The 25,084-nt window shown below is 32.5% G+C and overlaps 1 protein-coding gene across 3 annotated transcripts; it reads right to left on the reverse strand.

Moving 5' to 3' along the window:
* Positions 1-26: 26 nt before the first annotated feature.
* Positions 27-18,687, reverse strand: LOC18056071 (single myb histone 4). 3 transcript variants are annotated; one of them, XR_002907591.1, is made up of 7 exons: positions 18,344-18,687; positions 17,017-17,204; positions 16,026-16,110; positions 15,229-15,312; positions 14,124-14,403; positions 13,940-14,034; positions 27-48 (listed from the first exon to the last, which is right to left on the reverse strand). XR_002907591.1 is itself a non-coding variant. In XM_006451454.2 (6 exons), exons 1-6 carry the CDS (start codon positions 18,491-18,493, stop codon positions 14,003-14,005), a joined length of 819 nt encoding a protein of 272 aa, XP_006451517.1. In that variant the 5' UTR covers positions 18,494-18,687; the 3' UTR covers positions 13,875-14,002. The 3 variants fall into 3 exon arrangements, 1 of the variants encoding a protein (XP_006451517.1); XR_002907590.1 differs by lacking the exon at positions 27-48 and adding an exon at positions 13,362-13,710; XM_006451454.2 differs by lacking the exon at positions 27-48 and having other exon boundaries at positions 13,875-14,034.
* Positions 18,688-25,084: the final 6,397 nt, after the last annotated feature.

Genomic DNA, 25,084 nt, shown 5'->3' on the forward strand with positions numbered 1-25,084 from the left:
TGGAAGTCAACAGATTTATATTTGCGCATGCAAGGGTTGCTAGATCACCTATGTCAACAAAATAAACAAATAAAATAAAATAAAAAAATTAGCACCGTTAAAACTAATTTCATAAATCACAATGAACAATCAATCCCCGGCAACGGTACCAAAAACTTGTTGGTGTATAAATACTAATGTTATTAGTGTCAATGTGCAAGTGTACACAACAAGTAATAAAGTGATGAGTATTCCAGATCGTCTCCACAGGGATTGATGTTATCAGATTTGCCACAGCAATCTTAACAGTGCATCTTAAAATAATTTCTTTTAATTGTTTTCTTATAATTTTTTTGTTTCTTATTTAAAAAAAAAAGTGAATCTGAATTTTGAGGTAAGAATTTCTTTTCTTTTTCTCTTCTTTAAAATTCTCTAATTTAATTTTCAAGTTATTTTTCTTTATAGTTTTTCGTTTATTTTATTAATTTATTTTTAGTTAATTTATTTCGCGTATTTTTTTTAGTGTGTTTTCATAGTAAAATTGTAACAGCTTGATAAGGTTAGTATCGTAATTTCTCCTTCTTCTTTATTTTTATTTGTTTTGTTTTCATTTCTTTTTGTATTATTTGCATGCATGGTCGAAGGTCACTATTACCTAATCTTAAGCCTATAGACCTTAAACTGAAAAAAATACTTTGCACACACAAACACGTCGTAATTAAAGATAAAAGTAAAATGGATTTGCAACAATAACAACAAGCACCACAGGAGAGGCCATTTAAGGACTACTTCAGTCCCTTAGCTAACTTGAGCACATCATGCATAAGATACCCAAATGTAGCTGATAGGAGTTTTGAGTTAAAACCTAGTATACTAAATTGTCTCCCAACATTCTATGGCCTAGAAAATAAGGACCCATATAATCATTTGAATGATTTTCATGCTATTTGTCAAACTTTTAAATATGAGAATTTTTCAGATAATGATGTTAAACTTAGATTATTCCCATTTTCTTTAAAGGATAGAGCTCGTTCATGGTTCAATACATTACCTGCTAATAGCATTACGTCATGGGAACAAATAGTAACAAAATTTTTGAATAAATACTTCTCAGTGCATAAAACCAATGTTGTTCGCAAGGAAATTCAGAGTTTACCCAGAGAGAAGATGAGCAGTTTTTCGAAACATGGGAGCGATTCAATGGACTACACTTGAAGTGTCCACATCATGGGTACGAGAAATGGCACCAATGCTAATACTTTTTGGAGAGATTATTACCACATGTGAAAGACTGGCAAATGACAACAAGTGAAGGAGAGCTAATGTCAAAAAGTGCATCAGAGATTTGGGAGTGACAAGTGGATAATTCCCAACAACAGAGTCGATCATTCAGGAATACTAAAAGAATTAAGGGAGTGAATGAGGTTCACATTGGTGAGTCAAGTTCGGAAATTAAAGAAGTCAAAGTGATAATTGAAGATCTTTCCCAACAAATAGTAACGTTAATGACTGCTAAATCAATAAAACCACATGACCATGACTCATACTCAGATCAAGCCAATGCCATAGGTGTAATGAGAAAACTATCAAATTACAATCCATACTCCAACACATATAATCCTGGATGGAGAGACCACCCCAATTTTTCATGGTCTCAAGGATTCCAATAGAATGGACCAGGAGCTCTAGCTCCACCAATGTAACTAATTCCTCAAGTTCCTCAAGCCTCTCAGCCACCATTTAGACCATACAATCAGAACCCGAGCTACTTTCAACTCAGACCATGGGAGGATACATTCCAGAATTTGAAGAACCTTACTCATTGCATGATTAAGCAACAGAACCGTACCATTGATGAACTACGAAATGAGATGAGAGTAGGCTTCAACTCACAAGCCCAATCAGTTTCAAACCTCAAGAAGATGGTGGGACAGCTTGCCTCTTCAGTTCAAACTTTGGCAATGATTGTTGAGAAAGGCAAATTCCCAAGTCAACAAGTGCCTAATCCTAAAGAAGTGCATGACGTAAGTATCAGTTCACCACATCAGCATCAAGAGGTCAATGACGTCATGACCTTGCGAAAAGGAAAAGAAGTCGACAACAAAGTGGAGATGTCGATGACAAAAACATCTCAAATTGTAAATGTGAATGTTGAGGATTCATCATCGGAGGAGAAAGAAGAAACCAACCGACGAGAATACATTCTTAAAGCTCCCTTTTCCTCAGAGTTTAGTTGAAGGAAAGAAGGAAAAATCCACAGGTGAGATTTTTGAGATCTTCAATAAGGTAAGTGTTAAGATCACTTTGTTTGATACTATAAAACAAGTGTCACCGTATGCCAAGTTTTTTAAAGACCTTTGGACTAAAAAGAGAAATATTTATGTTCAAAAGAAAACATTTTTAACAGAAAACGTTAGTTCTATACTCCAACACAAAATTTCTCTAAAATACAAATACCCAAGCTCCCCCACTATCTCATGTAGTATAGGGAACCACACAATTGAGAATGCTTTGTTGGACTTAGTAGCTAGTGTAAATTTGTTGCCTTACTCAGTATTCGTGAAACTTGGACTGAGAGAATTACACCAAATTTCAGTGGTGTTACAACTTGCAGATCGATCCACAAAAATACCTCGTGGTATTGTGGAGAACATACTTATCCAAGTAGATAAGTTTTATTTTCCTGTTGATTTCATTGTAATTGACACTCAACTAGTTTAGGACTCAAAGAAGCACATCCACATTATCCTAGGCCGACCTTTCTTGGCAACTGTCGATGCTCACATTCAATGCAGGACTGGAAATATGCAATTGTCCTTTGGTAATATGACTATAGAGCTAAACATCTTCAATATTGTCAAACAACCTTACAATGCAGATAATGGAATTATTGATGTGGATTTAATAGAAGCATTAGTTGATAATACATTTCTTTCAAACCTTAGTGATGACCCTTTACAAACATGTTTAACTCACTCTGATTTGGATTTTGATATTGACAGATCAGTCGATGAGGTCAGTGCCCTACTTGACTCAGCACCATCTATGGACACTAATAAATGGAAGTCAAGAGTTGAACAACTAGCACCATTAGAGAAGAAACTCAATTCATCATCAGAATCACCACCGAAACTCGAGCTCAAACCATTACCCAACACTTTGGAATATGCGTTCTTGGGAGAAAAAAACACTCTGCCAGTAATCATCTTATCATCTCTAAATGACGAACAAAAAGATAAGTTGGAAGTTTTAAAAAAGCACAAAAGAGCATTAGGATAGACCATAGCCGACATAAAAGGTATAAACCCTATAAACTGCATGCATTTCATTCACCTTGATGAAAATACTAAACCTACTAGGGAAATGCAACGTCGGTTAAATCCTAACATGAAAGAAGTTGTTAAAACTGAAGTCCTTAAACTATTAGACGCAAGTATCATTTACCCAATTTCTGATAGTTCATGGGTCATTCCTGTGCAAGTTGTCCCCAAAATGTCAGGAGTCACAGTAGTTACCAATGTTGATAATGAATTAATACCCACTAGAGTGACTACAGGATGACGTGTATGCATTGATTATAGAAAGTTGAATTCTGTCACACGTAAAGACCATTTTCCTTTACCATTTATCGATCAAATGCTTGATAGATTAGCAGGTCATGAATTTTATTACTTTCTAGATGGCTACTCAGGATATAATTAGATTCCCATAGCACCAAAAGATCAAGAGAATACCACTTTCACTTGCCCTTTTGGCACTTTTGCATATAGGAGAATGCCATTTGAATTATGTAATGCACCTGCTCCATTTCAACGATGCATGTTAAGCATTTTTTCTGATATGGTTGAACGATTCCTTGAGGTCTTTATGGATGACTTTTCTGTTTTTGTTGATTCATTCAAGCAGAGATGTATAGAGAAGTACTTGGTCTTAAATTAGGAGAAGTGTCATTTTATGGTAAAATAAGGTATTGTTCTCAGTCACATAATTTCGAGCAAAGGTATTGAGGTTGATAAAGCCAAGGTCGATCTAATTTCCAATATTCCTTCACCTAAAACAGTCAGAGAAGTAAGACCTTTCCTTGGGCATGCTGGTTTTTATAGACGTTTCATTAAAGATTTTAGCAAAGTTTATAGACCCTTATGCAATCTACTTGCTAAGGATGTACCTTTTATCTTTGATGATTCATGTCTTTGGATTCCCTCGAGCAATAATCAGTGATGGTGGTACCCACTTTGGTAACAAATCATTCAAAGCTCTTTTGACAAAATATTCCATTACTTACAAAGTGACGACCCCATATCATCCACAAATCAGTGGCCAAGTTGAGATCTCCAATCGAGAGATAAAGCACATATTAGAAAAGACGGTGAGGTCAAACAGAAAAGATTGGTCTTTAAGACTCGATGATGCATTATGGGCATATAAAACGGCTTTCAAGACCCCGATTGAGATGTCACCCTACAGGCTAGTGTATGGAAAAGCTTGCCACCTACCTGTGGAACTCAAGCATCGTGTGTACTAGGCCATCAAGAAATTCAACTTTGGCATGCAGCAAGCTAGCTCAGAAAGAAGATTACAACAGGCAGAACTTAAAGAAATTCGTAATGATGCATACGAAAATGTCAAGATTTACAAGCAGCGAATGAAAGTCTTTCTTGACAAGTAAATTTTGAGAAAATCTTTCACCCCAGGTTAGAAAGTGCTTTTATTCAATTCTCGCTTGCATATATTCCCAAGTCAGTTACGCTCTCGATGGTCTAACCCCTTTATTGTTCACACTATTTTTCCACGTGGAGCAATTGAAATTAAGGATCCAAAGAACGGTGTCACTTTTAAAGTTAATGATCAAATATTAAAGTCATATCTAGAGTATCAACCACATGGAGAGGACACCGAAATAAATTTGAGTGACCCACCAAATTAGAATTGAGATTTTTCTTTCTTTTCGGTGATTTTATTTTTTTCTTTTCTTTCTTTTCTTTCTTTTTACTATTCTTTTGCTAATTAAAATTATTTTTACATAAGTGTGTTTGTTTAACCATTAAGTTTTTTTTTATCATTATTAATCATGAGTGTCTCAGCTAAACAGATTCTCTTGGACCTTCTTAGACAACTTCAACATGTAAAATCTCATCTCATAAGCCAAATTCAATTTTGTAAAACACATTATATTTGGGATCTACAACTACCAAAGTTAGTATCCTATGTTGAGCTTTAGAAAGACAACTCAAAGACATTGAGGGAGGTATTTACGACATCCAGTTGGAGCTTGAGGTAAATTCAATAAGAGGACAACTGTAATTTTCTTTGTGTGTTTTAGTTTGTTACTCTGTTTGTGTGCTTTAGTTTGTTACCCCGGTTAAGTGGCGGATAACGGTACTCCATGACAATCAAGTCGGTTACTTCAGTTTCCTATAATAACTGATATTCTGAGGCGAAGGTATGGACAGAAATGAGATTCTAGCAGAGCTTCACAATCGATTGCCTTCACTTCCTCAGAATACCCTCCTTACAATCTATAAAGTTCGGTCCGAACACATGTGATTGCTTATAAGGAATAACATACCTGCTGACATCCGCTGGTTAATCGAGGCCAAAGTACAATTGGCAGGTGAGTTGCCTCCCAAATTTATTGCATATATGCCTGGTTGTGATAAAGGAAATTATGCAAGAAAACGAAGAGCTCGAAGACTTTTTGTTGCTTGTCATAAGTGTGCCAAAATGAGATGCGATAAAAAATCGTGTTCTTTAAGAATGGTGTCTGATAACAAGGAAGGCAATATTCAATTCATTAGGGATGACTTGAATAAAGAGTCATTAGATGATATCTTTTTGTCTCTTGAAACGCATCTCAGTGGATGCGTACAAAGAGCAATTCTCCAGTTATAGCCATTATTTCAGAAAGAGCATGCACGATACAGTCTCAGGAATCTGACTATAAATGATCATGTTTGCTACTTTATAAGAAAACTGGATGGGAAGCCTATCCTCGACTCATAAAGGGTGTTCAAGCCATTTCTGGACGCAAAACCAGAGGAAGATGTGAGCTACAGTCGCAACTACCTGTAAATATCCTTTTATTTCACTGTTGTTTTATCATTTGCATTATTGTCTTTAATAATTTTATTTTATCATTATTTGCTTTTTCTTTTTACTGTTCCTTTTTTTACTCTTGAGCCATGTACTTTACACATTAATTGACACAGACATGCTACCTCATACACAGTTGTGACCCCTTGTCACCAAGATTCTTAAATATGATTTTTTTGTAAGCACTCAAAAATTATTTTTTGACAAGTATCCCAATGGCAGCTACTCCTAATAAACAATTCAAGAACATTTGTGTGCTCTCTGGGTTTAACTATGGCAAATATAAAGAGTTTATTGAGACAGCCATAGATCTTGGTCGAAGCATAGTAGCAAGGAAATTACATTTGGTATATGGAGGAGGTGACCGAGGGTTATCAAAACTAGTTTCAGAAGCTGCTTATATTAGAGGGAGCCAAGTGTTAGGCATCATCCCAAGAACCCTAAAACCTTTGGGTTGTTTTTCTGACTCACCAACTGGTGAAGAGTTAATCGTCTCAAGTATGCAAGAGAGAATAACTGAAATGCTAAATCATGCTGATGTTTTTGTTTTCCTACTAGGAGATCTTGTAACTCTAGAGGCACTAATCACATTAGCATCTTGGGCCTATCTGAATATTCATAAAAAACCCATCGGTTTATTAAATGTCAATAACTTTTATGATGGCTTTATCGCATTTCTTAATCATGCAATAAAAAATTTTTTCATTCCTTCCACAGTGAAAAACAAATTTATTTATGCTCACACTACTAATTAGCTACTTGATCTAGACCATAACCAGACCTCAGGACCTTTGTGTTGGAGTGTCCAAATAATCACAGTAACAGTAACTGCAATAAGAAGTGCAAATTAAATTTAGCTCTCCGCTTGTAAATATTTTCTTCTATGTTGTAACACCCAGGTGATGTCTTCTAAACTTTACTTATTTTCTTTAAAATATTGAGGACAATGTTTCGTTCTGATTAGGGGGAGGGAATAGTTCACAATTGTGGATCTTAGTTAAGTTTTTACTAATTTTTTGTTGTAAAGACTAACCGTGGCTAACTTTTTGAGTTGAAAATGGTTGAATATGGAGTGTAGTGACTCTAGAAAAGCTTCTTCGTAGTTTGGAAGTTAAAAAAAAAAAAACTAGACATTTTCTTTTTTCTTTATTAAGCTTGACAATCATTTTTTTCTAACTTCTTATTTCTAATTTCTCCTTTATAAATATACACTTTCAACTTTTTGAGTCGAAAATGACTGAATATGGAGTATAGTGACTCTAGAAACGCATCTTCTTAGTAAAAAAAAAATTCCAGACATTTTTCATTTTTTATCATTTTAAGTGTGATCTTTCTAATTAGTTTTTCTACATCATTTTCACATTTCTGCATGCATATTTTCTTTTCATGTTTAGAATAGGTTGGGGGGTAGAATGTCTTTTAAAAAAAAATTTGTGTGCTTTTTTTTTAACATTGGATGATATGATGACTTTCAAATTTTAATATTTGTATTATCTTTGGTCTTAAGTGATGTTACGCCATGTTTGCTACTTTACATATTAATGTCGGAGACAAAAATGAGTTGCTTGAAGGAATGCACATGTCATAATAAATATCAAGTAAGTTTTTTAGCCTATCATTTTTCTTGGAGAGTAACCTTTTTTGCCCATTCTTCATACAACTTAGCAGTTTATGATTTCATACAAAATCTCTAGATTTCTTTTGAGTCAACCCTTTAAAAAATTGTAAAATAATAAAATAATAATAATAAAATGTGTTGCTACATCTGAAGGTTCATCTAACTCGTAGATATGGAAGATTATTTAGAGCTCTAAAAGACGATGGAAATGTCATCTTTACCCCGTTTGAGCTTTTCTAGCCATTCCTTTTTTGAAATATCCATAGTTAACCCTTTTTGAGCCTTTCATATATATGTTAAAAAAAAAATTCTTTGTCAACTTATCATCTTGACCCACTCCGATTTAGAGTATTACCCGATATCTTATAAGTTTCATCACCTATTTATGTTTGAGAAAAATATAAATAATTATTTTGTTCAGTAAAGTTGTGCCATATAAAAAACAAAAAAAAAGAATAAATAATAATAAATAAGCGAAATGCACCTTGTAATTTTCAAAAGATCTCAACTTTTTCTCAAACATATATTTTGTTTTCCTTATTTTTCCTCCTTTGTTAGTCATGTCCTTAGTCTACGTTACGTCCTAATAAAAGGACTTAGAAATAACACGATCTTAAGTCAAACAAAATGCTAGTCAAACAAAATGTTAGAAATAACACGATATTTTGTTTGACTTAAGATCGTGTTATTTCTAAGCTGTATGCATATTTTTTTTATCTTGGTGAGAGTGTGTGATATCACTTCTTTATTATTTTCTCTCAATTTACCATTCATTGGAGTGACTATTTTTATTGGGTTTAATTCCTTTGTGAGAGTGTCACTACTACCAGTGAGATTTTAGGGATTGACATTTCATTCTTGAAAGTGGCTTGATTACTATAGTTGTGACAAAGTCTGCTGGACTGATGCATGTGGATGGTTGATGTGGAAGTGATGTTTTTTAGACTAGAGATAATGCTTATACTTTTATTTGATTGCTATCATTAGTCTGATTGAGTAAACACGATTGTTTTTTTTTAAAAAAAAATATCATTTTGGATTTGAATTTTGTCTTCGCTTTATTTGCTAGAGACTAGCAATAAGCTGGTTGGGGGGTGTGTTGAGTATTAGAAAGTATATATTTATAAAGGAGAAAATCATCATTTTACACTTCAAGTCTCACTAACATCTTTACTTTTATATATTTAAGTCCCTTGTGATTTAATTATGTGTGTTTTATTTTAATTTAGTATTTTATGTATTTTAGGGGCATCATGGTCATTTCACAATGAACGAAAGATCAGAGAGCAAAACGGACAGCAATTTTGGACTCAAGACAGTCAAAAACCTTATGAGGAGCATAAAAGGGTAAACGACATAGTTCACATGTACGGTGTTGTATATGGTACTGTTCACGACAATGTTCACATATACGGTCTGATGACATGGTGTTGACCGATGACGTGGCACCGACCAATGACGTGGCACCGACCAATGACGTGGCAACATTCGATTGGATGAATGATGTGGCATTGACTGCTTATGTGGCATTGACTGATGAGGTGGCGTTGACTGATGATATGTCACGTCCTATTAGACTAAAATGTTGATATGGTGTTGACCGGTGACGTGGCAGTATGTTAGTGAACCAAGAAACGTGTGTACGATACATGCATTACACGGAATGATAGCCCTGATTAGGCTTGGCAATTTGGCCCGACCCTATTTTTGGCCCGACAGACCCGACCCTAATTTTTAGGGTTTTTGACCTGAATTTTTGAGTCTCAGGTTGGGCTAGGGTCAAAATTTTTAGGCCCTAATAAATTTCGGGTCAGGGTTGGACTTTAAGCTGACCCGGCCCGACCCGACCCTATTTGAAAAAAAAAAAAAAAGCTAACACAAGTTTTACACACGCACACATCATCACCCAACTCAAATTATGAGTTTTTATTTGTATAGGACATGTTTTTTTGTTTTTAAATGTTTGGTTGTGAAACTAAATTGTGTGTTTTTATTTGTATAAGACATGAGTTTTTAATTTTTAATTTTTTATGTTGGGTTGTTGAATTGAATTGTGTCTGGTTAAAATGGTTGTGGAATTCCATGTGTGTTTTTAATTTAATTGCATTATGTGTTTTTCATGTTGGATTTTAAAATTGATTTGTGTGTGGGGTTGAGATGATTGTGGAATTGAATTGTGTTTTTTTTTTATTTAATCGCATTGTGTGTTTTTAAAGTTGGATTATGGAATTGAATTTAAAAAATTATTCCTATTAATTGGTTGTTTTGTGATTAATTATATTGTATATTTTGCCTTTGTCTTGTTAATTATTTTAAATTAGAAAAATTATTTCTTTTGTTTTATATTCATGGTATTATAACTAGAAAGAGAACAAAAATTAAAAAGTAACATGAATGAATTTGGGATGTGCTCATAAAATTACAAGATATTGACAAATTTGAGTTGCCTAAATTATCGAATTAAGGTGCATGTATAGAAGAAAACATTAAAATAACATGTTTATAAAACAAAATATTAAAAAATAGTTTAATATTAAAATAACATAAAAACTATTTCAATAGGGTCGGGTTAGGCCCGACCCGACGTTGACCCGATTCGGGTCAGGTCGGACCCGACCATAACTATAAAATGTTTGGGCTTTTTTAAGGTCGAGCTTTAAATTTTTTTGATCGGGTCGGGCGACCTGACCTTTTGTCATTCCTAGCCCTGATGATATGTTCTATCCAATCAGAACTTGCCACGTGGCGCAATTCTAAGCGTCCAAATTGTTTTAATCTGATTGTCATGATCTACTCATTGTATCTATAAAAATGGGGCTCTTCCCCCTAATTCGACACCCCTAAATTTATTTTTGAGCTCCATTTTATGTAATTCCTTCTCCATCTTGTATTTTCTACGTATTTTAATAAATTTTCATTTTACCCCTAGTTCAATTATGAGTAGCTAATTTTCTTTCAAGTTTGGGTTAAAGGTGAAGTCTCAACATGTTCCATGAGCTTTATTTGGTAAATTTATTTTCTCTTCCCCTCTGATTTATGTGGATGTTTTGACTTTTCGTCGACAAATAGTAATAATCTTATCTAGATACCACATTGGTATAACTGACTCCCTAGTGCAAGGTTATTACTATTTGGCATAACAAGCTCTTAGCACCATATTAATTAGAGTGTGGTTCATAAAGAATAGAAACTCCCCTCATGATTTAATTGACACTAATAAGGAATATTAAGCCTATGGTGCATGTTGATGCAGATCTAGATACTAAAGCATTTCTTTTTAATAGATTTTACTTCAATTTATTCCCGCCATTTTTATTTAAATTTTAGGATAATCTAAATCACTTCAACCACAAATCCAATCACCCACTTAGAAAATTAATTCTACACATAATTAAAATCCACCTCCTCGTGGGGTCGACACTCGTCACCATTGATCTATTTTACAATAGATTCGTGCACTTTCGAGTTCAATAAAATTTATACAACAGTAGCCTATCACAAGCACGCACCTCCCAAAAATGCAGGGAAACTATAACTTATTTGTGCAACAGTGGCAAATCATGAACGTAACCAGAGGTTTGGTTAGCATATTTTGATCTACCATGTAAAGGTGTAGGTGTATCCCATTTTTATTCCATTTAATGACCGCGTTGAGGTTAGGGATGACAAAATCTGAATTTGGATCTGCATGTAGGTGCATCCAAATGTAGATCTAGATTGATATTTTTATATTCAGATCCACAAAAAATTATGCAAATCCATATGTGGGTAATATCCACATAGATTACGAGCGAATATCACAGATATCTAAATCCACATAAATTAAAATTTAATAATTTAGAATCTAATTTAAAATTCAACAATTTACCAAATAAAATCCAATCATAATTCAGCAATAAACAATTTAATACCTAGAATAACATACAACACTATAAAGTCACAAATAAAAGTACCATAGCATAAATCAAACATCAAGAATAACATAAATTTAAGTCTAACACCACCACAAATCCACAAATAAAATTATAAAATCACCACAAATCCACATAAAATAATGCAGATTTCGATATTTTTCTTAATTTAATTTGACCTCTATATTTTAATTAATCATATTATTTTTTATTTAACTTCTATATTTTTCATTTAATTTTAATTAAATAAATAATTTAATTAAAAAATAGTGTGGATTCGGATATCCAATTTTTCAAATATATATACATTCATATCTCGATTTGGATTTGTACGCATTCTAAGTTTTAAGATCCAGATCTACATTTTTTAATGTGTGAATCTAATTTTTTTGGATCCGAATCTTCTGAATCTTTACGAATCCCGACCAAATCTAGATATTTTTGCCATCTCTAGTTGTGGTGGCAACCATACTCTTGGGGGCGTATTCGCGTCCATCTCTTCTCTTTTGTCACCAATAACATTATCATTGGGTGTGGTATAGGGGGTTTCGCATTATGAAAATTTTGCCGCAAGAGACATTGCCAGAGTAAATTACCTTATTAAAAGGGATATAATTAGAAATATATTATTGTTGAGGCTAATTTTGGTATTATATATTCCTAACAATTGTGATTTGCAAAGTTACTTCAACCAGCTTACAGCATTTTAATACAAAAGTAGATTATTTATTTGAGAATCTAATTTTCAAATAATCCATCTTAGGCGTAGGGATGGCAAAACTTCGGGCCGGGTCCGGGTATTGCAATGACCGGACCCTGCCCGGATGCAACTGGTCCGGGTACCCGAATTTTATATTTTTTAATATTATGTGTATATATTTTTTTTTATTTTTTGGTAATTTTATAAGTTTTAAATTTATTTCAATAAAATTTGACATGAAAATATAAACTTTAAGTGTTTAAAACTTTTTTTATATATAATAAATGAGTCAAATAAATATAAATATTTAAAATAATATATATTTTATAATATTTTTTTAATAAAATCCGAGTTCCAGGTTTATTAAGTGATGCCCAAGACCGACCCTGCTTCATACCCAGGCCGGGTAATACCCAACCCACAACGCCCAGATACGGTCTCCCAGTCCGGATCATACCCGGTCCACAACGCCAAGGTACGGTCTGAGTCTGGACCGAACGGGTACTTTTACCACCTCTACTTAGGCATAACACTATCAAATCGAATCGAATCCCAAAGAGTCATTGCATATTAATACCTCATTCCGCTCAACTCTTCAAACAAAAATAATTAAAGAAAGATCATCATCTAAGAAGTTACATGTTCGATGTTCGTTTTCATTTACGGTCTAGAATTTCAATTCATTTGCATTTGGGAAAAGATATGGAGATTTAGATTTGCTAGCATTTGCATTTGAATTTTGGATTTGATGATATAAATTCATTGTTTGAGTTGTTTACACGCTTTTGTTTCATTGATTTGACTTTTTAATTACTGATGATCCAGTTCCGAGGAATTTTGATTTAAGTGTTGAACTGATCATTTTATTAAAAAGATATAATTAGTAATTATTGGATAAAAATACAAGATTAATTAATCTTAACCATATATAATTATAAATATACGTATGACAGAGGATTGTGAAGATTTAAGCATAAATCAACTCAATACTAATACTGAATCCAAATCTAATTCTAAGACTCTTTAGATTGCTAGAGCTCGACAAAAGAAGTGCAACTAATTAACCGTAAGGTTGTATGACTTGTCTGTCATTGTCAAAAATAATAAATGATACCAGCAAATAAAAAATGTTAAATTAATGGCTACCCACAGCATCTTATAAAACTAATATTTTTAAAGGAAAAACCATCTATGAGAAGGCTGATCAGCTTAATACTTGAGAGGAGGATGTAGTTTTTGAAGAATTCCATTGTTTCATGCTTGATCAAGAACAAAACCACACGTCTTTCTACACCCAAGTAGTAGGCACTGGCACCATTTTGTTGATTAAAAAGGGGACAACTTCTAAGAATAATCAGAAGTTCAGAGGTGTACCGATAATCCCAAACTGAAAAGGTACATGATCCAACCTAGAAATATGCAACAAGAAGAAGAAGAAGAAGACACTTGAAAATCTTCTGATAAGACTGTTTCTCTTGTGTTTGACAGAGGTTACAGTAATTGAACCAAAAAAGAAAAAGAAAAAAAAAAGATATCCGTTGCATCCAGATTGAAAAATGATAAAGGCTGGATGGATACTTACCACAAAACCAATAATAAATTTGAATACACCATTACAAGTGAGAAAAGAACACTAACCGTATTTACACAGGCTAATGGAAGGCGTGACCCTCTTAGTTCGACAAGGACTGATACAATATCCTATGCCACGACAACAATTTCACCACGTGAACCTGTCATGTCCAAAACAAAATATGAATACATATAAAGTACAAATGAATGACCCTAAAGAAAAAGGGAAGAATGATATTTCTGATATTACATCTCTCTAAAATCTCTTTGGCTAGCTGTAGCAGAGAATCTGTATCTTCAGCCATTCTTGAAACCCTCTCTGCCTCTTTAACTGCTTCAGCTGCCACAAAAGACTTGTTTTCGGCATCAGCAACCTGGCCAGCTGCAGCAGCAGCTGCTTCTTGTACTGTATCAGCAGGGCTTAGGTCATTAGTGCTATGCAACAGCTTAGGTCGGGTATCCTTCTGTTTTGGGTTTGGCGTTTTTGTTCCCAATGAGGCATCTTCTTTTACCTTAAAGCAATTTTGGACCTGTAGTATCATGATGTAATGAACAACAGCTTTAGCATTACATCCTGGCCTAAAAGTTGGGAAACTCAGTATTAATTCTATTCATTTCTATTTCTTCAAATATGGCTTTCCTGCTCACACACAGCCATCTTTCTTGTTTAGTGGCTACAAGAATACTAGTTAATTATTTATTTGATCTGATGGTGGGTTATTTGGTGTCTTTCAAGGGAGGGAATGTGCCAGGAAATTAAACCCATAATCTGTGCATCTTTAATCTTTTATCCCAATCATGTCAGAAATAGTAAAGCAAAAGAAAAGCTCCAAAGAAGCATAACACTTAGAGATGATGTTGCTATGCCTAATGCATATATAAATTACACTTATTGTACATTATTGAAACTAGAGCCTTTTTTGGTTCATCATGATTCATGAGCCTCATGAAGTGTACTACCTCCATAGATATTGACCAGAAAAGATTTCATGCTGCGCAACTTTCTATGTTTGACTCTAAATGTTCGAGAGACTGATATCTATGAAATAAATATTAGGAATTACTATAGCTGTATTATGGCTAGACCTTCAACTTTTTTCTGAAAAGCTTTATTTTTCATTAGTGTAATTTTTTAGTATCAAAAGGCTACCTAGAAGTTCAATCTGCTAAGGAGTTAATCTACCAGGACTGATGTGCCCAGGGGTATGAAAAGGACATTTGCAATGTCTAAACTGTAAAATCAATTGTTAAATTAGGTACTGTTCACTTCAACCAAAAACAAATTACGGTAGGGGAAATATCATGGTGAAAAATAGTCAGCATATGAATTGAATGGAAAAGCAAAAGCCATTCACCTTTTCAAGTTTTTCTTGTGCAACCAACCTTCTCAGCCTCGAACTTAACAGCCTCCTAAAATTTGGAGGCACCTCAAGCCTTTGCTGCAAAAATTATTAAAGAAACAAAACGATTGACATCTCAAATCAAAATTTTCTTTCCAGACATTTTGTGTGATACTACATAACATGATTAATAAGAAATGGGAAACTGGTGAAATCCCAGTAAACCCTCAAAAATGAGAAGATAATAACAATTATGTAAATCTCACTCAAAACATCTAAGTGGACCAATAATTATCATTCAGATGTTATTGTAGTCTTAAACAAGCTCGAAAACAACATATAGTAAAATTATCAGCTATCATTCACCTGAATGATGGCAAAACTGTCATTGCGTAAGATCAAATAGATGATGCCCTATTTTGTTTCTACAGTTAAGTTGAAAGGAGCTCTGAAAAACAACCAAGGCCAAGCACTAAGCTAGAAAGCTTACTCAAAATGAGGATAGCAGCTTTTCTAAAAACAGCAGGTTTCTCAAAGGCAGCTTGTGACCATAAGTTATGCATGTGATTGACACAATTCTTTCCAGTAAAATCTTGAGAAAATAAGAATACTATCAAATTGAGTTGCAAATGTAGGGGAGAGTAGTCGCAAATGGGAAAAATCAAAATCCTATTTTCTTAAGCCTGTAGGTTTTTTTCTAACATCAGTAAGCTAATGGAGATATTCAATTGTAATACAAATAAATAGTGTCCCCCATCTGGCAGGACTAAATGTTGATACAGAAACAAATGAGAATGAAAATTATATTGCACCTCAATATAGCTGAGAATTGCTGAAACGTCAGATCCATTGGGCTCTTTCAATGCAGAAATTGCTTCAAAAATCAATGCATTGTACCTGGGAGATTGATTAATTATTTTAAACATCACAAAATCAGAAGGAATGAAACAGATCTGAGAGGAGAACTCTTCGTATTAAGAGCACATGGCTCCCATTATACAAAAGTTAAAATAGATGTAACTTATAGATGTTCCTAAATTAATAGAGAAAAAGAGAAGGTGATTACATTGCAATGTGACTAGGGTATAAACTATCTGCTTCAAGAAAAAGAAATTATTAATGCTTGCTAAGCCACATATGATAAAGTATCCTGATATGTGAATGCATCAATTGTTACTATAATACATTACACATTAATCTTCCCCGTTCTCAAGGAAGTGCTCAAAAGACATCTAGTTGTGCTTCAGTTATAGGTTCTGGTCGATTTGTATATGCTTTTAGATCTTTGGAAAGGGCACCAAACATATTGATATCCTCCCCACAAAACAGGCTAAGCATGAAAAGATCTCAGAAATCTAATCATTGAAATATCTTTATTCTTACGATCTACTTCTCTGAGAAGTTGAAGCACTTAACCTAATATTCATCATTAATAGGTCTACAGTATAGTCAATAACAGGACTACAGAATGGCTTTGAGGACAAGGAGTCCACTTCCACGTATAGAGTAATGTATTTCCTTTTCCATAAGTAGTTAAAACCATTGAATCACAGTTCTGCGACAAGCACAAACAAGTGCATAAAGATATTTGAAATTAATAAATAACTGTGATTTCCCAGTCTTCTAATCCATGGACAATCTGAAATGTTTTAATTAACCGGCAGAAAGCGGTAGATCTTCATGATAAATGACATAGCATGGTGTAACTGTTTTCTTCCTTGTTATACCACATGAAAACAGCCAAAATTAAGAGGGAAAACTCTATACTAGTAAGAAATCAAATAAAAGAGAGACATGCCATACTTTGGAGCAGAGCTTCTTGCAGACTCGTCAGTGATTGGATCTGCTGATGCATCAATTGGAACTGCAGCAGGAAGAGCAGAAGTCTGTGGAGTGGACAAGGGCACAGCAGGAGCATCTGAGCCAGCTTTTGGTTTCAGTGTCCTTGATTTTTCTCGAGGTGCACTAACACTCATATTCCGCCATTTATCCTACCCAAGTACGCAATAACAGGTAAGAGATTATGGAGTAGAGATGAGATTTTATAATTTTTTTTGGAATAAATATTCTCAGGTCTTATTAGATCGAAACAGGTGGGAATCTTTGACTTCAATGAAGCTACAGTATAGAAAAATAAAACCAAGGAATATATTCAATAACCGGAGCTTAGATCTACCAACTAGTCAGTTAATGAGCATTTTAACCAACCGGAGGTAGCACAATCAGAGAAATCTAAATCCAATTCTCAATAACCAATAACCTCTTATTCTTTTCCATTTAATTAGCAGTGGCACAAGCCCTGATCCTATCCTTCTCAATTCTCTGCCATACGATTCAGCAAGCAGTTTCACTCCTTGAGTAGTGCAAAATTTCAACCAAAAAAAAAATGCCCAAAGAGAGGTTTCATTGATGGTGAGTTTGAGTACTCGTACAGATAGAATTGCTACAAACAAATAAACATCTTGATTTCTGTCTATTTTGTATCAAAAGCACTTGAAATGCTTCTTGGACACAGTTTGGTCAGAAAGTATTTTAAGTTTACATAGGTGCTTTTCTAGACAGGGCCTGCTGGTGCTTCAGTATAAAGTGCGTTTTACAAAATATACCACTCCCATACACACCGTATGTGAAGAGGCTTCTAAAATACAGAAATCTTTTTGAAATTAATTCACCTACTGCAGACTCCAATAATGATTTACATCTTTGGACATTATACAGTTATAGCAGATACACAAAAAATCAGTTTAGGTTGGCATCCTATGAATTCAGAACCTGCAATCTTTGTCACAGTTTAATCCTCCAACATGCAAATTAATTTTGATTAGTGAAAAGCTAAGGAGTTCTCAATTCATGTACAATTCTTATACTGAATTTCCTATGAATTAACAATATAAGAGCTTAAAATCCGCAAGAAATAGTTCAGACAGGTCTTTTCTTTTTTTTGATTTTTAATTATCATCACACAGCATTTTCATGCTTCAAACACAAATGGAGTTGAGCAGCTCAACTTTAGCAATAAATTCCCGCTCAATCCATCAATAATAATAAAAAAAATATTGTTTTTCTTTGATTAATACGACAGCCGAACATTGTAGAAAAGCATTTAAAAGGAAAGAACGAGAAAGAAGACCTTGAGATCAATATTGGAGCGGGAGAAGAGGAAGGGATTAAACTCGGGGTCTCTTTGTATGTTCTTCCATTTGCCTGTGCCATGTTTGGCTACTCCAGCTCTTAGTGCCTCTTCCTCCTCCGCTGTCCACTTCTGCTTCGGATTCCCCATATCACTTTGCTACAAGTAACCAAACACGCTCCTTTTTGCAAGCTCGGTTTCTGTTTGGGTCGGGAGAGTTCTTTTTACTTTCTTTATTTTCTCGGAAACTTTTGCTTGTAAACGGCGGGTCGTTTAGGAGAGTAATTTTAGTTCCAGCAAGTAGCACTAACCGTTTTGAGTTTTTACTAATTGGAGGGTCAAGAAGCGCGTATGACTATTGAAGGCGTCGAACTCGAAATATTGAAACACCATTCTATTAGTTTATTAACTGTGTTAATCGTATTAATTTATTTAATATATATAAAAATAATAATAAAGTCCTACTTAACATTGAGATATTGTATCTTTCAATCTAAAATTACTTTGAAAAAATATATAATTATAAAAAAAATTATTAGTATGTAATAAATATAATTTTTTAAATGTAACTTTGACAAAATTATTAATATAGTGAATTTTTTATCATATAAGTGTAACACTAAATCAACTTAACTTATAAGTTACAGTAGCTGTTTACCAAACACTTTAATACTAAAACTTTTAATTTATAACTGCTCAATCTCAATCCCAAAGAGGCCTAAATATATTAATATCATTCTTAAAAATATATCATAAACTAGTTAACATGACATAAATATTACATGAATAAGTTTATAATGTAATATAGATATTACACGCGAATAATTAATTTAGCATTCAATATATACATACATACATACATACATATCCATATATATATATATATATATATATATATATATATATATATTTGTTATTTTTAATAATATTACCGCATATTAATTAAAATTTGTATCATAAACATATGATCATGTTGAAGTCGCACAATATGGATATGACGTGGTTATTCATCATATCGTGCATTTCAGCCTATTTATTACTTGTATTAATATTTCTCAACACAAATACAGAAAAATCATGTCATATCATGTCATGTAATAATATTGTAACCTATTTTGCCACCTCAAGTTATGATTCTTGGGCTACACTAAAATTCTTGTATCTAGGCATGTAATATCTTGTTCTTATTTGAGAAAGAGTTGAACATTCAATTATTTCGAACACTTTATTATTTCGTATACTCATGTATCGGGGTAAAAGCTCGTTTAGTCCCTATATTTTGAAGTTAGTGCCCGTTTAGTCCCTATATTTTTAAAAATACCTCAAACCATCCCTACCATTAAATTATTGACACTTTTGCCATTATCTTTTGTTCCTTTTAACTTATTTTTATCATATTGCCCTATTATAATAATTTTTAGACATTATTAAAAAGAAAAAAATAACCCTATTATAATAATTTTTTTAGACATTATTAAAAAGAAAAAAATAAATTACCAGTTTAACACCAAAAAATAAAATAAAATAAAATAAAATATATTAATTTTTGTGGAACACACTCTTGAGTTAAAATATTAATTTTTCTAAAAAAATTGATAATTTAATTTTTTACGATATTAATTTTTTAGACATACGTGACCTTTCACAAAAATTAATATATACATTTTTTGTTTTTATTTTATTTTTGAGTTTAATTTGATAATTTGATTTTTTATTAATATCCACAAAAGAAACATTATTGTAAAAATGTAATATTGTAAAAGCAAGTTAAAATAAAAAAAAATAATGGCATAAGTGTCAATATTTAGTAGCAGGGACGTTTTGAGGTGTTTTTAAAAATACAGGGACTAAATGGATACTAACTTCATAATATAGGGACTAAACAAGCTTTTACCCCATGTATCGATTTTTCAAAAAATTAAGTTTTACTTTGTCCACTCTTTAAAATTTCAAAAACAAACTTTATATTATTTAAACGAATTAATTTTATTTAATTAAAACACCAATAAAACTAGTATATACACCCAATTTTAAGAGATTTAACACATACTTAAGACAAATAACCAAGTCAATTTGTTAGCAAATTATTTAACAAAATTTTAGTTAAGACAAATAACCAAGTCAATTTGTTAGCAAATTATTTAACAAAATTTTAGTTATTAATTTTATTGGATGTTTAAAATTGAATTTTACACTCAAAACACTTGCAGTGAGAATATAATAATAATAAATATTTTACAAAAATTATCAAAAAAAAGAAGTGAAGAAGTATATTAGACCTAATAGATTTCTTTTACTGCGTCCAAACTAATATGAATATAACCAGTTTTATGAATAAAATGTGACCAATTGAAAGATGAGAAAAACGAAGAAGAAGGGGCCAAAAGCTAAAAAAAGAATGGCTATTTTACAATACTTATCTTTGTTTTATTTTTGAAAATATATAAATTTGTTTTACACATTTTTTAGTCAAAATCTTTGAAAATATTGATTCTCTCATTGTTCATCTTAGTACTGAATAAGATGTTTGAAATAAAAGTTTTTAAGACATGAGCATTATACACTAAATCACTATAAGAAAATTGATAATAGATAACAGTCATTTTATAACAGATTTTATTATACCATAAAAGTATGGGACTCAACTATCTTGCAACAGTTGTAAGGTACCACTTGATTTTGTTTTTTTGTGGTTTCAATTATTGGTAATTGGATTCAATGAAAAAGAAGAATTAAGGGTAGAGATTCATTTATTTGAAATTTATTTGAATATTAACATTATGCTCCCTACTATTTATCAAAAACGTAAAAGAGCTTAAAAATTAAAATTTTTAGCACATACATCCAAATTGTTTAAAATTTTATGTTGTTTAATTAGTAGCGAGTCTTAAAAAATAAATTTTATTTTAATATTATATATTTTATTTAAAAATTAATGTTTAATATCATTTATTTATTAAAAATATTAATTAATATTATTTATTCTCATTTCATTTAATATTATTTATTTGCAGGCTTATTGTTGTATTTAATCTTTCAAAAAACTAAAAATTTTAAATAAAATAAAATAATCAGTAGCGAGCATTAAAAAACAAATATAATTTTTAATATTAATTATTTTTATTTTATTTTATTTTATTTATAGTATTTGTTTTATTTTATTTAATGTTATTTAGTTATAGACTTATTATTATATTTATTCTTTAAAAAACTAAATAAAATAAATAATCATTTGTGAGTCTTAAAAAAATATAATTTTTAATTAATATTATTTATTTTATTCAAAGGGATAAATTTTCAATATTATTTATTTTATTAAAAATAAATATTTTAATATTATTTATTTGATTTTATTTAACGTTATATAGTCATAGACTTATTATTATATTTATTCTTTCATGAAACTAAATAATTTTAAATAAAATGAAATAATCAGTAGTGAGTCTCAAAAAATTAATATTATTTTTAATAATATTTATTTTATTTTATTTTATATTATTTAGTTATAGCTTATTATTATATTTATTTTCAAAATTAAATAATATTAAATAAAATAGAATAAGCAATTTTGATTCCTAAAAAATAAATATTATTTTTTAATATTATTTATTTTATTTAAAAGAATAAATTTTTAATATTTTTATTTTATTAAAAATAATATTTAATATTATCTAGTCATAGGCTTATTGTTATATTTATTCTTTTAGAAAGTTAAATAATATTAAATGAAATAAAATTACATTTTAGCATATCAACAACCAAAGCACATAAAGTTATAAATAAAAATTAAATAAAATAAAATTACATTTTAAAAAGTCACTTGCCAAAACATATAATGTTATAAATAAACGGTAAATAAAAAGGAAGTTAAGGGGTTAAATGAAATTTGACATCACAAAAGATAAAAATGGGTAGTACCTTGCAACTGTTTCAAGGTACCTGGACCCAAAAGTATGATGGACTTGTGATAGAATTTTCATTTACCAAAAGATTGATGATAGACTTATAATAGAATTATAATAGATGGTAGACTTATAATAGAATTATTGTCTATCAATAATATATGATAGTACAATGATAGAAATTTTCTCTATCAAAGCTTTATGATAAAATTTTTTACCATATTTTAAATTATAAATTTATCAAAAAATCAAAAACAAAACGCAGCATTTTAAGCAAAATAATCTTAAAATAAGAAATCCATATATATGATAAAATAAAACACAACAATTTACAATAAGTTTGTTTAGTGCTTGTTTGGTATGACTCATCTAAATACAACAACTTATTTAATTATATAAACTCCTACCAAATTTTTTTATATTGTTTGGTTGTTTTCTTAGGAGAGCTTTTAAAGATTAAATAAGCTATTTTGCTTATATTAGTAAAAGTTCAATTTTGAACTTTTAGGAGTTGAGATTGAAAAACTTATTTTAAATGTTAAAATTACTAGGATATTCTCTGCTTATTTGACAATTTTATTTTATTCTTTACATAACATAATTTCAAAAAACTTGCCTACTAAAGTAATTTTATAGTTTTTAGTAAAAACTCTCATTAACAACCAAACAACTAAAATTTTTAAGTAAAAATCTTTACTTATAAAAACTTTAATAATAAAAACTCTACTTAACTAAGTTCATCCAACTTATCAAAAAAAGAAAGAAAAAAAAAAGTTCCACTTGAAAACTTATACCAAACATAGCCTTACTCATTTACCAAGCCGCTCTCCATTTGCCGGGAAATTTACCAAAATAGCCAAACAAATTAAGCGTTTTTCAACTTTAACCCCCCCAAATTTTTTCTATCAACATTAGCCAAATCACCAAATTGTGGACGAAATTGCCCTCATCATTCTCATGTTTCCCTTAAGCAAATTCCTCCCATTCTCACCAAAATCTCATCACTGGAATCTCGTATACATCGTCGGCAGCGGAGGAAGTTGTCGGCGGCTGAAACAAGCTAAATCACGTTGAAAATCTTCAGAGATCTCCAAAATCAAAGACAAAAATTGGAAACCCTAGGTGAGTTGTTATTGCATTGTTGTTGTTGTTGTTGTTATTGATGATGTTGTTGTTGTTTGGGCTGTTGTTGTTGTTGTTGGTGTTTAATGGCGGTGGTGGGTGAGATGCATGTGGGAAAGGGAAGGGCAGAGAAAAGGAAGAAAAAAGGAAGGGAAAAGGAAGTGAAGGGGAGCATCCCGCGCGCAAGGCTGCGGCTATCGCACGCGAGATGCAAGCGGCATGCACATCTCGTTCGCGCGAGGCCGCTGCTGTAGCACACAAGATCCGCGCGGCATGCGCATCTCGCGCGCGAGGCTACGGCTGTCCCACAAGAGATGCGCACGGCATGCGCATCTCGCGCGCATGAGGCCGCGGCTGTCGTATGCAAGATGCGCAATTCGCGCTAATCTCGCGTACGACAGCCGTGGCCTCGCGCGCGAGATGCTCATGCCGCGCGCGAGACGCGTGCCAGCCTGGGTGCGCGAGCTGCGTGCCAGCTTGCACACAACTCGCGTGCACTTGGCGCAGCCTCTTGGTGCCTGTCGCACCAAGAGGTGCTGCCTCTTAGTGCGACAGGCACCCCGTCGCACCAAGAGGCAGTGAGCTTGGTGCTGCCTCTTGCCCGTCGTACCAAGATACAACGCGTTGTTTGGTGCTGCCTTTTTTTTTTTTTTTGCTTTTGTTCATAATTTATTAACATATAATACTTTTAACTTGAACCAGATAAATAGGCAAATCAAAAATAGCATTGCATAACCCACCCGGACCGACGAAAGAACCAGAAATGATGAAGATACCTTATGCTGATCACTTTCCCAGGCGTATCACGAGTATGTGCAAATTCGATGTCATTGTTAATGCCATCTGGGAAAAATTAACAAAGCAACAGTTGCAAATGTTCAAAGACAATATATTTGGGCATTTCTTACAGTGCCGAAGCTATCCGTTTAGTGGCGTTATTGTGCACAATATATTGCTTTGGCAAGTGTCCCATGGTGCTGGAAATGAAAAGAATGAGTTATGGTTTCAAGTTGGCGACCATTTGATACGGCTATCGATTGGAGAGTGGTGCCTAGTAACGGGACTTTGCTATGGCAAAAATGTCTTCCTGACGAAGCATAAAATAATGCATAGGTTACTTAAGAAGTACTTTTGAGGCAGGAATCGCGATATAAATCTTGGCCAGTTCGAGGAAAGATTTATGAACTTAGACTTCAAGACTATGGATGACACCGATGCGCTAAAAATTGCCATGTTTTACTTTGCTGATAGAGTACTAAATGGAAGAAAAGATTATTGTCAAATCAATTTCAAGTTGCTTAATGAGGTAGATGACATAAATCCCTAATGGTAACACATTTTCTTCAACATCCGCTAACATAATGCCATTATCATCAATAGTGTCATTGTTTTCGTTGACTGGTGAGTAACGTTGCTGGAATGACATTTGTTGTGGTAACACCTCTCCCTCAATATCGGGAACAGACTCGTTTGCTCTAAACGAAGTTTCACTTTCCACAAGTGGCTCAGGATTTTCAGCCGGAACTAGAGGATATGTGGTGACAAATATAGGGAGGCATCTACAATTGACCACATCAGAGGCCATGTGCAGCACAACATTAACCATTTCATCTTTAAATATGTCCATAGGTAGTGAACATGCATGATACATTGTGTTACTAGACCTCAAAGTTGTCTTCATCGTCAAACTATATTCATTAGGATTTATCTGTAAAAC

Source organism: Citrus clementina, unplaced genomic scaffold, assembly GCF_000493195.1.
Source record: "Citrus clementina cultivar Clemenules unplaced genomic scaffold, Citrus_clementina_v1.0 scaffold_1, whole genome shotgun sequence".
NCBI lineage: Eukaryota > Viridiplantae > Streptophyta > Magnoliopsida > Sapindales > Rutaceae > Citrus > Citrus x clementina.

Coding starts and splice junctions, on each gene's coding strand:
- LOC18056071 (XM_006451454.2), bottom strand. CDS start 18,493: ATGGGGAATCCGAAGCAGAAGTGGACAGCGGAGGAGGAAGAGGCACTA. Junction 17,205..18,343: donor GCTCCAATATTGATCTCAAG/GTCTTCTTTCTC, acceptor GTACTTGGGTAG/GATAAATGGCGGAATATGAG. Junction 14,404..15,228: donor CACAAGAAAAACTTGAAAAG/GTGAATGGCTTT, acceptor ATGATACTACAG/GTCCAAAATTGCTTTAAGGT.